Source organism: Gobius niger (assembly GCF_951799975.1).
Source record: "Gobius niger genome assembly, chromosome: 12".
Lineage (NCBI taxonomy): Eukaryota > Metazoa > Chordata > Actinopteri > Gobiiformes > Gobiidae > Gobius > Gobius niger.
This window is the reverse complement of record NC_136863.1, coordinates 20,340,579-20,355,032: the sequence shown is the minus strand read 5'-3', so window position 1 is coordinate 20,355,032 and position 14,454 is coordinate 20,340,579. Positions and strand designations below refer to the sequence as shown.

Genomic DNA, 14,454 nt, shown 5'->3' with positions numbered 1-14,454 from the left:
TGTCCCTGTATTTGGCTCCATCCATGTTCCCAACTATTCTTACAATCTCCCCAGTCCCCACTGAGGAAAAGCAGCCCCACAGCATGATGCTCCCCCCGTATATTTGACACTGGGGATGGTGCACTCAGGACGATGAGCAGTGTTAGGTTTGCTCCATACAAAACGTTTTGCATTTGGGCCAAAAAGTTCAATTTTTGTCTCATCTGACCAAAGCTCCTTCTTCCACATGGAGCTGTGTCCTCCATATGACTTCTAGCAAACCAAACGGGATTTCTTATGGCCTCCTTTCAATAATGGCTTTCTTCTTCCACTTGTCCATGAAGGCCAGATTTGTGTAGATACGACTTATAGTTGTCCCATGCACAGATTCCCCCAGCTCAGCGGCAGGACTTCAGCTCCTCCAGTGTTATCTTGGGGCACTTGGTTGTATATCTTACCAGTGTCCTCCTTGTTTGATCTAATATTTTAGATGGGCGACCGTGTCTTGGTAAGTCTGCAGTGGTGCTTTACTCTTTCCATTTCTGAATGATGGATTGAACAGTGCTCCCGGGAGATGTTTAAATCTTGGGAAATCTTTGTGTAACTTAACACTGCTTTAAACTTCTCCACAGCTTTATCCCTGACCTCTCTGGTGCTCCTTGGCCTTCATGATGTTGTTTAGTGACCAATACACTCCGACCATAGCTCTGAGGGCCTAAAAGAACAGCTGAAATTATACTGAGAGTAGATTACACACAGGTGGCCTCTATTTAACCGTTAGGCCAAGGTGTGAACATTCTGGAGTCATTAGGAATGTTATAAAGGCAATTTAATGCACCCAGAAAATGCTGTATGAATACTTATGCACGCCCCACTTTTCACTTTTCTATTTTTTGAAAAATAACGGAATCATGTATCATTTTGCTTTCACTTCACAGTTGTCTGTTACTTGTGTGTGAACGTTCAGTAAAAAAATCTAAATAAAATCTTTATGGTTATGGTTGTAAACATGACAAAATGTGCAAAAGTTCAAGGTGTATGAATAATTTCGAGATACATACATATTACATACATATTATAGTATAGTATATCTGCATATTTTCTCCCACACTTCCGAACTTGAAAAACAGTGAACTTTAGGATATTAACAACAATATTTTGTTACGTCAGAAAATATCAGACTTTTACTTTACAGTGACCTTTGATCTTAAACAGGGAAAATGTATCATTTGAGGGGTGGGTTGGTTTCTCAAAAATGGGAGACGACTGTATAGTGGATCATGTGGAGAATGTTTTTTGGACATTACATGATATTTTATGAACGTTAAAATTGTTATTACATATATATTTTGCTACAATATTTCCCCGGGGGTAAACTAATTCTGCAAAGTCTTTTAAGCGATGCACAATAGACGAGCAAATCTTGATGAATCCTCGCTCAAAATTTGGAAATTCATCCCCGGGAGCTCCACCCTGGTTGCTCATTGCTCTTGACAGTTTACCCCTGCTCCACTGAAGGATGGATCAAATGCAGACAGGACAGTTTTCCCTACAATGGCAATAAATTACACTGTAACCGCTTTTGTTATTGTTCCTGTTTAGAAATCGTACTGATTTAAATGCATCATTCATTCATTCACTCATTTTTGGATATATGACAATTATGTATAGTAAGTGTAGGACATAACATAAGTAGCCCTTTACAACTCCAATTTACAGAAAATGATCACTGCTTGAGTTTGAATTCTTGAGAAACAATGTGCTGTGGAAATAAACATGACATCATCTTTTAAACTTCATGACCAATGCCATCAGCTTTTCCACTCCTCGCAGTCACCCCAGTCATCCCCAGCCTCTCTCACACGCCTTCTTATTGGGCCCAGTGTTGTCTGTGCTATCACACCACTGCCGTGCAACTGTTTTTGTATAGCTGGTGTAAAACAGCGCAGAACAAAGGCGGCTTTCTGTATAGGGCTTTAAAATGCCCTGTGACGTGGGCTACAGTGTGTAAAAATCTTTTCCAACTCATATGATTGGAGTCTTGAACTGTTAAAAATAATTAGCGCTCACCACCCTCTCAGCTGATAGTCAGCGACGAACAAAAGTCTGCCCTATGAGTCCTGCCCCAAAGCAGTCTGGCCTTTTTTTCATACGCTGACTTGGTGCAACACTTTCCAAGCCACTAAACTGTCTCCATTTTAACTATTTTCCACAACAAACCTCTGGACATGATTACAGCTTAATAGCTTGTGGCCACGGTTTTATGGCTGCTTGCTCTATTTGCAATGATAACTTTTCGGCACTGAAAGAGTGACTATAAAATACGCAAAGCATTAATATAATGCGCAGAGTCTGATATCTGATAGAGACTCAGACATGTAAGTGACAATTTCCACAGTCACTGATGGTATTGCATTCAAAAGTAGTGTGTGTAGCTGCACATTGAAGTCGTGCCAAAAATGAATTTGGGAAGTGTCTTGAATTTTGCCCCCAAAAAATATCGCATTTCAACACCTTACTTAAAAAAAAATCAAGTTGTGTCAAGACAAGACAAACTGACTAAATAAAAATATCATGACTAAAACTGAACTGGTATTCTCGTATTAAAAAGTTATTATAAAGTTGCATTTTTGTTTAAGGCTGTTTTACCCCAAACATTCTTTATCGTAGTCAGATGGAGGACCTTGTTGCGGGTGCTTGCGATATATTGCCTTTGTTCTATTATTTGGCAATATGCTTTAGTACAACCCGGAAGCAGTGCACTATTTTCTCTTTAGATCCAAGAACATTTTAAAGCAGTACCTGGCAACTTAATAAATATTTTCATAGTCCCTCTGGGGGTAATGCAAGTGTTAATGGGATGATTGGAGGGGCTTTCATCTCCCCTGGTGTCTCTGGCCAGAAAACCACACTCGCAGCTTTCCTTGCTCCGACCCGGAGGCGCCAATACACACTAATGGAATCACAAAAAAGAAGCTAACAGGCTAACGGGCAAAGCTAACTGTGGGCTAGCACCACTTAAACAGTAAATTTACAGCCAGTGAGTGAAAAAAAAAACTCCATTGTGTAATTGGATGTACAATATCCCTCTCTCCTTTTGTCTTTTTTGTCAGCGTAGTATTTACCCTCACGGACAATTAATGAGGAAAAAACTGTAACATGCTACGCTTTTGGCCTCTAGGGGCTTGAGTTACTTAGTTCTGCTTTAAGGAAGATCTTAGCATTCTGAGTAAGTGGAAGACGCATAAACTTTTGGGTTGATTCCTGACAATAGAGTGAAATAAATTGTGGGCTCAGAAAGAACATAAACTAAATACTTTTCTAGTCTAGACTCTAGGGTTAGGGTCGGGACATGTCTAGACAAAATCAAGATCTGTGCCTTTGTAAGGGTCTGAACTAGCATCTCGTGCTTTGAATTTTGTATATTGATTCACTGCACATATTTTTTTACACTTTCATTTGTTGGATCAAAAAATAAAAAGTCTAAAGTTCAACAAGGCTCTTCAAAAGTAAGCATTGGCACATTCTCAACAGTACACCCTTGAGGCCCCACACTTTCGAAACCCCCCTCCACTACTCGCACATCTCTAACAAGCACCGCATTTCCAGCTGTTACAACGAGAACGATTCAGATGTGAAAACGGCAAAAAAGTCCTACTTCAGTTGGAGCCAATAAAAGTCAAACCTGAGATTACTTCCTATAAATTGCTGTCAGAGTGGTTGACAGCGAACCGTGTAATGCTGCCTGTTGACATGCCGAACGTGCAGAGTCCAGTTGGCTGTCGGAGATTTGGGTGTAATGGTGTGAGGGTGACTTGGATTTACAGCCAGATATGTTCCTACAAACGATGAAACTGATACGCTTTGGAGCCAACAGTTTCTCCACAGCTTTCACGTGAGACAGTTATGTGTGAAATATTTAAGATTTCAAGGATTTAACTTTTTACAGTCAGCACTGGCCTTTGAGCCTATGGACAGCTGAAGGGCAAGCACACAATAGTGCATGTATTATGAACAATGGAAAATACGTGTGTCTTTTCAAGGGTGGAGGACGAAGAGTTTAGAGAAGGGCTGGGAGATAAAAATGTGATTTAATCCCTGTAATGACCTGACATATGTCGTTAAAGCGTTATTCAGTGTTTTATTCTATGTCCAAATCGAGACACTTTTCACCAATCGTTGCTTCTGCTGCTTGGTCTCAACCATTGACATATATTTTGAAAATTATTCAAAATATACTGTCAATGGTCTCAACCAGCTCTGGGTGAGTGACAGAGGGATTTAAGCAATCATACTGAAGTGTGAACTTTAAAGCCACACCGTGTAGAATTTTACCCAATAAATAGAATTGAAATCCAAGCATTTATTTTATGACGGATATTTTCATCATTGAAAAATTCCACATAAATGTACAAACAAACATGTACTTTTGCTGTGAGAGGCTTAGCTCTCCAAAGACATGACTGTAACTTTACCAGGAGAGGGTACGTCTCCAGCTCATTTCCATGGAAATATCTGGCTACTGAGTAAAGTCAACAGAGTTTGAGATTTAAACAGGTTGTGTTCTCGTCCAGATCTTTTCTTTGATTACCCACTGCAGTAATGGCATATTCTGGTCATTAGGAGCATGTTTTGTACTGATGGCAACATTATACAACATTATATTATATTATAACACACGCAGTGTGCCTTTTAAGGTGATGAGTCTAAAAGGCAAAATACAGATACTACATGAGTCATGGCAAAATCAAAATTGTGATCTTGGCCAAAGGAACTTGTAATAATATAATAATGTGTTATTTATCCCTAAGAAGGCCCTTCTACAAAACTGACCCTAAAGCTAAGGGGAAAAACTATCAAAGCATATCACATTGCAAAAGTAAAAAAGAAAGGTCCATTGTAGACGATTGTCTTAGGTGATGCTGTTTAGTAAAATAGTTTGACTACTCTGTATCGCCATCTTCTGGATAGAGCAGAGAATGCACAAAATGACATGCTAACAATAACATGTCGTTTTGTCATTATATATTTGTCATATTATATATTTGTCATATTATATAGCTTAGCGGGTTTTTTTAGCCAATGGTAGACACATTCGAGTCCAGAATCAGTAGGGTTAAACTCTCTGCATGGCTGTTCATTTGTTTCAGTGAAAGTCATACACACATTGCGTCGTTTGTAATTTACACAAATTAAAACACTCTCACTTTGCTATACAATTCTTACCTTATTATTGATCCAAAGCAAACGAGAGGTTTCAGATGTAATTTTTCTGAAATTGTACCCGAACCGAAAAATGCTATGCGTTTTGGGTCAATCTTAGAAGATCATGTCCTGCCGAAACGCCTCAACTCATTTGCAGACCATATGTAATTCCAGGTTGAGACGCTTGAGGCCAGTGTTTGTTCATTTTAGGAGGGAATGGTTCCTTCTATGCCCTCAGTCTCAGTCTAATGTGTCACAAAACGAAGACAACTTCATTGTTTGATGTTTATTTTAAATGCCCATTCTATTCTATTCTATTCTTTGTTTATTCAGAGACAATAGCAATCATGTTCTTGTCCCGTTTTGGATCTGTCCTTCTTCAGACATATTTTAGTCATGGAGAGGTCATATTTTAGATTTAATTGCACAAGTTTTGACCTGCTTTAGTCCTGCTTTCGATCTGATGGTATTTTGGAGGTCCTACGCTACTTTGAAAAGTTTGAGAACCATATTGCCAACTGTAGGCCTGCTTATTTACACTTACTACTATTTTAAAGGAACAGGCCACCGTTTTTCCATACTGAGATCTGTTCTTACCTGAGCTTAGAGGAGCTGAGGCCTGAGTGCACACACAAAGACCTGACAGTTACTCATCAACTCGTCTAAGCTCAGGTAAGAACATATCTCAGTATGGGAAAACGGTGGCCTATTCCTTTAAGCAACAGTACCGGACTGTGGGGAGTGTAGATACCCAAAAGCTTTATTATATTGTTTTCCCTGTTTGTTTCCTCAGCTTCTTGATGTATTACTGCTGTTGCTTTGATCGGTCACAAATTTACACTGTCGTAAGTAGCCGATCTGACATGCTTTTGATTTTGACAGATTTTTCAGTTTGGTCAGCTATTTGGGTTATTTTGGTATTGTTTGATCTGTTGATGTGAAATGTTGATTGAAGGAATGCCTGTGTTAGCTCAGAGTAGATTGTCTTCGTGGTAAACATCAGTCATTAGTGCCTTTTATGAGCCTCTTCTCCTCTGCAGGTTTGCAGGGTTTTGTTTTCCGTCTTATTCATTATAAGGGTCTGCTTTTCTTTACCTTGTCTGCTCTTTCTGGCACTACTCCTGGAAGGCTGCTTTATTAAGGAGAGTTGTTGTCATGCATTAAGTCTCTCTGAAATCTGTAGATTAGATTTTAGGAACTGACTGAGGCAGGCTTTTGGCAAACAATCAAGGGAGTTCTTTTGCACCAAAATATGTTTTCACTTAACATGCTAAACAATGAACCATGTGGACGTGACTTGAACATATACCCTGTTTTATACTGACTGTACCTGGAGTTTAATTGCCTATAATGCCTTCAAATGGGTACTTTCCACCTTTTTGAAAATCCTTTGGCGCGCTTACATCATTCTTTGATTTGACATAACACTGTGATGACTCATGGGGCAGTTGACAGCTGTTTCCAGACCTTTGAGATATGGTGAGAAATACATTTAAGGTATTTGATTTGTTTATGTGTCCCTTAAGTGGAACTGAGCACCAGAGACTTATGTTGTGGAAATGCAACCTGCCCCGACTAAGTGAATCCACATGGGCCAGGATTTAGAGAGAAGCAGGACCCAGCCTTCCTTGACCTTCCACCTTCTGTGTTGTCCAAGTGTGTGTGCAGGAAAACTCTGCAATGGTGATAACAGACTTTGGTATAAACACAGATTCCGGGAACTAAGAATATCATCTTATATTTTATTGGCGTGGAGTTATATTAGTGTATTAAGACAGCAGGTGTGTGCTACTGACCGTGCACAATGCAGAGAGTACAACATCATCACACATTTTCAGGAGAAAATTACTTGATAGTATATAGAAAAACAGTGTCTTCAGCTATTTTTGAAAAGAAACGGCAGAGTCAGCTACACCGAAGGGTATTCTCCACCGTTGAAAGGACATGTCCCCTCAAGTTTTGATAATAGCTTCATTAATAGTAGGCCTAATGTTTTGTTATATGAACAATGGTTTGTATTTAGTAATCTAACAATCTGGTTTGTGTTGCTTTGAAAATTCATTTTTAAATAGCCGAACACAAAATCACTGTTTTGTATTATTTATTGTCCTTAAAGTGTTAGTACAGTAACATGAAATACAGTATTGATTAGGGCAATAGCACCAGGCTGGATCATTCGTACTTGTCCACAGGATACATACAGTTTATAAAAACATCTTTGGATAAAGCATGGCAAACAAACACACTACAAATGCCCATTCAACATTTAGCACTCTCTTTACAGTTCAAGTATTAACTTTAAAACCACATATATCATAAGTTACAATCCTTAACTGTTAGGAAAAAAAATGGATTACAAAAATCATGGCACATAGTGCATCAAGGAATACATTTCTGATACAGATGTCATAGCAAAATTGGCCATCATCAAACTAAGGATAGCCAAATGATTTCTAGCTGCTCATAAACTTTCATTTGTAATCAGCCATTCGCAAATCAACGAAAGCTGCATTGTCTCATGAGAATAAAATACAATGAACAATCTGCATCTAACTTTGGTTAAAGCTTGACATTTCCAATATGTTACATCATATACTCAAAATGCAGCGATTTTTTTTCTTTTACAAGAACAGGAAACATTCTACATTATGAAAACACTAAGCTAAACCCTGTCCATTAGAAGCCAGGAGCCTCTGAATCCAGTGTTTTATAAAGAGGTAATTCCAGTTAATTGTAAGCACCAATAGCACTTATTAGTGGTTGCACATTCGCAGTAGTACCATGAGCGACAAACACTCTTAGCGGTTTTCTTGGTAGTAGTCAATGTAATAATTACAGTCCAACATAAATATATTAGAACACAATTGTTGGTAAAACAGGGTGTGTGAGAGGTAGGGGTTACAGGACCCAATGTCAGGCCCTTTGGCGTTAGACGGAAGTCACAGCGTTTAGTGTGGGACGGTAAGAAGAAAATACAAAGTATGAAAGGTTTAGATTTCTTATTGAAGTGAGTTCACTTGTCTTATCCAGCCATTACTGGTTTTAGGCCTTGTTCTCTCCCCGGCCTGAACAAATGGATCAGTTTTAGACATTCAGAAGAAAATCACATAAGCAAACAGACTAGAGTGATGTCCAGTGACAAAGACCTTAAGGACATTTTGTTGTTGTTTCACTAACGCACTCTCTAACTTTTGACTTCAGACAGAACGGAGGGATATCAGAAGTTTAATCGCAACGTTTAAAGCCATCCTCTGAAGAGTAAGTCAGTAGCAGAAATACTGCTTGTAACACATACTGTATATGGTCTTAACACATAAAAATAAAAATGTTTAGTTGCCACAAGTCTCACCATGACAATGGCATGCAAAATACTTCAGTAGGCTATACAACAATATATGTTGTTGTGTTTTAATTTTTTATCAATCTTGTGTAAAATATTGTGCTCACTAATGAACAAGTCCCATGCTATGACTTTATAAATGAAGAGGACTATGTCAGAAAAAGACGCTTGCATGCCAAATTAATGCGCCCAGCTTTACAAACTGGGGGCCAGATAATTAACTCTGTCAATTCCATTACTTTCAATCCCTTTGTCTGTTGCTAAAATGCACAACTCCAAACTTAAAAAACAAACAAAAATAAAACAACGCAACAACCCAGCAAAGTCAGCTAATTGAACATGGAGCTTCCAGGATCAGAGCCCTTTTAAACTGCACGGACAAACTGAGTGCGTTTTAGCTGCCATACGGGATCCAGTTTGGGACAACAGAAACGAGATGTTTCTCCATCAACCTCTTTGCAGCAAATCACTGCAGTCAGGAGCGACTCGAACTTAGGGCTTTGCTCCAAGCGCAGCCCTTCACTGGACTTGAAGGAGTAGGCCATTGTGTGCCTGGGGAATGCACTTCCCACAGAATCCACCACAGCGACCGTAGATTCTTGTCCCGTCCTACACAGAGACAGAGAGGGGGAAAGAGTGGGCAAAGGCCAAGCTTTTTACACGCAGAATATGGGCTAGTAAATGTCAGAGGAGATTCCTCAGAGAATCAGACAAGCATGACTACCCCAAAGACACTTTTATATTGATAATATTCAACTCTGTTTTGCCAGTGTATAAAGTTAGGAAGACGAGCAAAATATGTCTGAAAACTGAAATTTGGTCTGTATTATTATTGTTTTTGTTGTATCATTTTTCTTTATCTATTTTCTTTGTTTTATCAGGCAAAACATTGAGAACAAATTCCTATTTACAATCTTGGCATGAATGTGATTAGGGTGCACTTAAGGGACAGGGACACAAAACAAAAACAAAAATACCACTGAATTTGAATTATTTGTTTATTTTTACTCTAAATTGTCCATATTCTAGGAGCTTCAAATGATCATATAGTCAGAATAGGGATACGAAAGCGAATGAATAGTGGGGGGGGGGGGGGGGGGGGGCAGGAGACTTCACAAAGAGAAACCGTGTGAGCATCTTACCTCTGAACGGTGAACTTTGACAGAAACATAGTTGCCCTGTGACGTCCACTTTGTCGCATCAGACACTTTGAGACCAGTTCCAATCAGATTAATACTGAACTGGCCCTGTAAACGCACACAAGAGTTTCTTAGTCTGCGCTAAAGGTAATTATGGGAAGGCATTTGTTTCCGAATTTTCTAATTGACTCTTCGTTTGTCACCCACCTGTGGACATTTGGCCGCGCTGTAACAGTCTCCTGCTGTAGCGAAAGGAACAGGTCGGCCGAGAAGAGTCTGGGAAAACTTCAGATCTGTGACTGGTAAACAAGCAGACACAAACCCACTGTCAGTGTGTGCTCCAGCAGAAGGAAATACAGAGCACAGACAGCTGCTGTAGTGTAAACATGAGAGAGAGTGCTCCAAGGGGGATCTGCAGACATTTAGAAGAGCAAAAAGGACAGCAAGGATGGCCTACATTCATTAGTAAAAAAAAACAAAAGGTAGTTGACAGTATGGACATGGCATCAGTGTTGCTGTGAATGTGCTATTTTCAAGTGTATCTTTTTCAAGCACATACATTATTCAATGCATTGTTCAGATAAAAGTCTTAAACTGCAATTATTCCGAGCATTTTCGAATAGACCCTGCTGTATTTGATGTGCAGACAGTGACAGGTAGTTTTCTGAGTCTGGGCCACTAGAGGGTGTGATGAGTTTAATAAATAGTCCATTTTGTCAGATCATGTATAATAATAAATCACCTTTTTAGCATTGCACTTATTCTGGTGGGATTACATCTTTAGGGATAAACACCACTCCAAATGACTGGTTTAGCTTTAAGGATTACAAAATACCAATCTAAAACATCCCAATTCTCCGCTGAGGTATGATGCGGCTCCAGAGGCACACACACAGACAAACTTCTTCATAATCTTCAGCTCATCTTGAACGCATTATCCCTTCTTAAGCTCTCTTAAAGTTGCCTGAAAGCCAAATGAGTACCATGCAGAGGGTGGGAACTTGGACCATGCACGATGAGTGTGTATGGGCTAATCCTGACTTCCCATCCATCCAAACACACAAATACACACAGTCTAATCAAAGCCACACTTTGACACAACGGGAAGGCGGAGCATTGCCATAATGAGCACAACTGTGTGCGTTTATGTATATAACGCTTCATGATTGTATCTTCTCATGTATCTCTCTCTCTGTCTGTCTGCAAAAGTGTTTAATGCACATATTTTTTAACCTAATTGTACTATTGGCCTCACTTTTGCATCTATTTAGTCGACTACTGTATAAGTCTACCTGAGTTATACAAGCCAATACTTGAGCTCCAAGTAACAATTAAAAATTAAAACAAAACTACTACTTTTGGATATTCTGCCCACTATGGAGCCTGATGTAAACCCTTATACACCCATTCCCCTGTAGCAGCTTATAATTTGGAGTGAGGAAAGATATGAAATAATAGACTGTGTAAAATAGATTTATGCGCATAGGGACCCGGCGTCAGAAAGTTAAAACAATAGTGGTGTGTGGTCTTGTTACAGTAGACATTGAAAGGCAATCACAGAGTAGTGACTCACTTATTATCCGCAGGGAGCTCAGATCCAGACGCACTTTGTTGAACACCGTGTAGCCCGCTGCTGAGTAGTCATTTCTGCACTCACAGTCCTGTCTGCGGCTGCCATTGTACGGGCACTCAAACGGGTTCAGTAACCTGATTGAAACAGAACAGGTATGGCAAAAGTTAGATACATTTCCCTTTAGTTTCTTACCCCCATGTTTAGAAGCAGGTCCTAAACTAAGATAATACACTGATACCAGGACAATTATGCATTTAAATCCAATACAGTTCAGGTTCACTCACTGATTCAAAGGCCAGTGATTTGATTCCAGCTCGCACAAGTGCATGCTGTCTTTCAGTCTTTGGGGAAGATAGTTTACCCATTATGTATAAGTTTCTGTGTACACTGTGTAAATGTGAGTGAAGGGGGAAAACGCTGTATAAATGAAGACCGTTTATCGCCCATAGACTCATAAAAAATTCAAAATTTTCAGGACTTCACAGGAACAGATACAGCCGAGACCATAAACTCTTTCGAATTTACAACCCAGCAGAGTCCAGGCTATAATACGTAATCCTATTTGAGAGCGGCGCTGTCAGTGAACATCCGTCACGAGTGAATCACACACACCTGTGTCCGTACACCTCGGAGTAGTTATCAGTTTGACCGCTGCGCAGGGTCACGTACTCCTTCGGGATGTCGGTCTGCATCTCGGCACAGTAAATCTGCACATAAAACACACGGGACAACAATTGCTGCTGGGAGCTATGGCAGGAGGTATAATGTGCGCGCGGGACACTTGACGCACCTGTAGGATCCGCGCTTTGACTTTGAGGTAGTATTCTCCATCCATCCTCACGCCCCGTCGAATCTGGACTTCTCTGCAGGAGCTGAACAGCTGGCCTGGGACAACACAAGCAGAGATTTTTTTTCTGTTACATCAATCAAGCATCACCCTCCTGGATGTAATATTGATGCGAAATCTGTACATTAGTTCTTTAACTTGACCAAGAAACAACAAAGAAAAAGAGCTGTGACTTGGACACGTTCCCTTAATGGTAGCTGCCGGTGTAAACGGCTGATTAGTTTCTCACTCCCTCTGCTGCAGAAGGTTGATTATCTGATCAACATAAGGACTTGGGCTGTCACCGGAGCAAATAATTTTAACGTTCTCGTGCCTGACTTGGCAGAAACTAGGTCAGAAATTAGTCGCCGAGTGCGTCAGCGCTGAGACAAAAGTATGGGGAAAACCTGCAAAGTCTGGCCAGCTGACAACCTCTTTTTTCTTCACTTTGCAAGGCCACAATAAAAATTCAACAAAACTCATAGGCGCTACATCACACATGTGTTGAAAACTGCCGAGTATTTATTATTTCAGTGAACTCTCTCCCAGACGTTTTGAATAAAGGTTTTGTCTAATGTGTTGAAACAAAGCAAAAAGCTGAGTTAGCGTAAACACAATCAGATACGGTCTTGGCGGCAACACACAGCACAGTCAATTTAATACCATTACTTTATACAAATTCCTTCTTGGCAGCATGTTTGGCGTAATTAAGAGAAAAGAAAGAAAGAAACCTACATTCTCGCTCTTTACATGCAGCCTGAGAGTCGGGTTTTTCTGCAGGACGGCACTGTTTGGACGGTTGACCTTTGGAAGTTAGACAGTCCACTCTGCGCTCCATCACTCCTGCCCCACAAGTCTGGGAGCACTGGAGATTAAACAAATATAGTCACAATTCATTATAAAGCACTGTGCCACAAATGATTCCTCCACCATGTGTTGTAATCTCCAAAATTGTATCACTTAACATGTTTTATTAACTAAATCAACACAATTTTGCGCAATCGTTTGAGATCATCTTGTTTCTTCACCTTGCTCCAGGGGCTTGCTTTCCAAAAGGCGGGGTGTGGGCAGTCCTTGAGGAGACACGAGCGGGTGCCAGGGGGGCGGGGCTCGGTGCAGAGGGTGCCAGTGCTGTCTGACAAGGTTGACCCATACGATCGACGGGACTGAGAGGAGGGCACCACAGAGCAGGAGACAAACCGCTGCTGATAACCCGTCCCACAACTGCTGGAGCACTGCAAAAACGGCCATCATTAAACTGATTATTACAGTATATAATAACCAGATTACATTTTTTACTGAGGAACAAACATTACGGACTTATAGGCTCTCTCTATTAACCTCTTAATTAACCAAGCACATTTTCTCCAGTTCAGCTTTACCCAAATCTAAAAGCTTCTCGGCCTGTGACGACTCATTTGAAAGCTAAGACCGATGAAACTGATTTAAGAGTTTCTCTTGTCATCACTTTTTCGTTGTATTTTTTTGCGCTTTTGTCACGTCTTTGTTGTTTATTTGTCGCCTGATTTGTTGCTTTTTCATCACTTTTCCAGCAGTTTTTTTGTTGCTTTTTCATCACTTTTTTGTTGCCTGTTTTGTTGATTTTTCATCACTTTTTGTCGCCTGTTTTGTTACTTTTCCATCACTTTTTTGTCGATTTTTTGTCGATTTTTCAACACTTTTTGTCACCTGTTTTGTTACTTTTTCATCACTTTTTGGTCACCTGTTTTGTCCATGATTTTTGTCGCTCATTTGATGCGTTTTTTTTTGCTGCCTTCTCATCCTCATTAGCGTCTAATTTTTTAAGCTTTTTTCAAGAAGCTTTGAGATTTGGGTAAAGTCGAACGGGGGAAAACGTGCTTGGTTAAGGCCGGGGTTAAGAGGTTAAGGTGACCCCTTGCAACTAATGGAAGTAATTGCATTTACTGTGATCTTAGGTACAAAAACAAAACATAGATACAGTCAAGCTATACCAACATTCAACATCCTTTTGTTTTCGAATGATTGATTGCTGTCGTATCTTGTTAGTCTATTGTCTGGTTACCTGGGACCACTCCCCAGTCGACCACACATACTGGCACGGAGCGCTTGTGCATTGCTCCTGTGTCGACGGCTGCGAGGCTCGTTCACAGTAATCATCACTGACTTCTGCACTTCCTGGACCCAAGCAGCGCACCTTCCTGCTCCTGACCCCATCGCCGCAGGTTGCGTTGCACTATAAAAGCAAAAGACAAAACAACTCATGACTGATGAGGTCTAAAACATCGAACTTTGAGTCACACTATGATGCCAGATGTCCACAAATGGGACTATCCTTATTTTGCTGCATAAACATGACCTCAAAAGCTTTCATACAACTGACACATGTGGTTTATTTGTGAGTTAGTGCCAT

The 14,454-nt window shown here is 40.2% G+C and overlaps 1 protein-coding gene across 4 annotated transcripts in view; it reads right to left on the bottom strand.

Moving 5' to 3' along the window:
* Positions 1-7,296: 7,296 nt before the first annotated feature.
* The window catches only part of LOC306971241 (A disintegrin and metalloproteinase with thrombospondin motifs 20), a 68,391-nt gene continuing 61,233 nt past the window's right edge, over positions 7,297-14,454 (bottom strand). For all 4 annotated transcript variants that reach the window (XM_079567444.1, XM_079567445.1, XM_079567446.1 and 1 more), the window contains 9 exons: positions 14,107-14,277; positions 13,091-13,297; positions 12,798-12,927; positions 12,027-12,121; positions 11,849-11,943; positions 11,237-11,370; positions 9,871-9,962; positions 9,667-9,771; positions 7,297-9,133 (listed from right to left, as the gene is read on the bottom strand). In XM_079567444.1, coding sequence (XP_079423570.1) covers positions 9,044-9,133; positions 9,667-9,771; positions 9,871-9,962; positions 11,237-11,370; positions 11,849-11,943; positions 12,027-12,121; positions 12,798-12,927; positions 13,091-13,297; positions 14,107-14,277 — 1,119 coding nt within the window. In that variant the 3' untranslated portion in view covers positions 7,297-9,043. The remainder of the gene's footprint in view (positions 9,134-9,666; positions 9,772-9,870; positions 9,963-11,236; positions 11,371-11,848; positions 11,944-12,026; positions 12,122-12,797; positions 12,928-13,090; positions 13,298-14,106; positions 14,278-14,454) is intronic.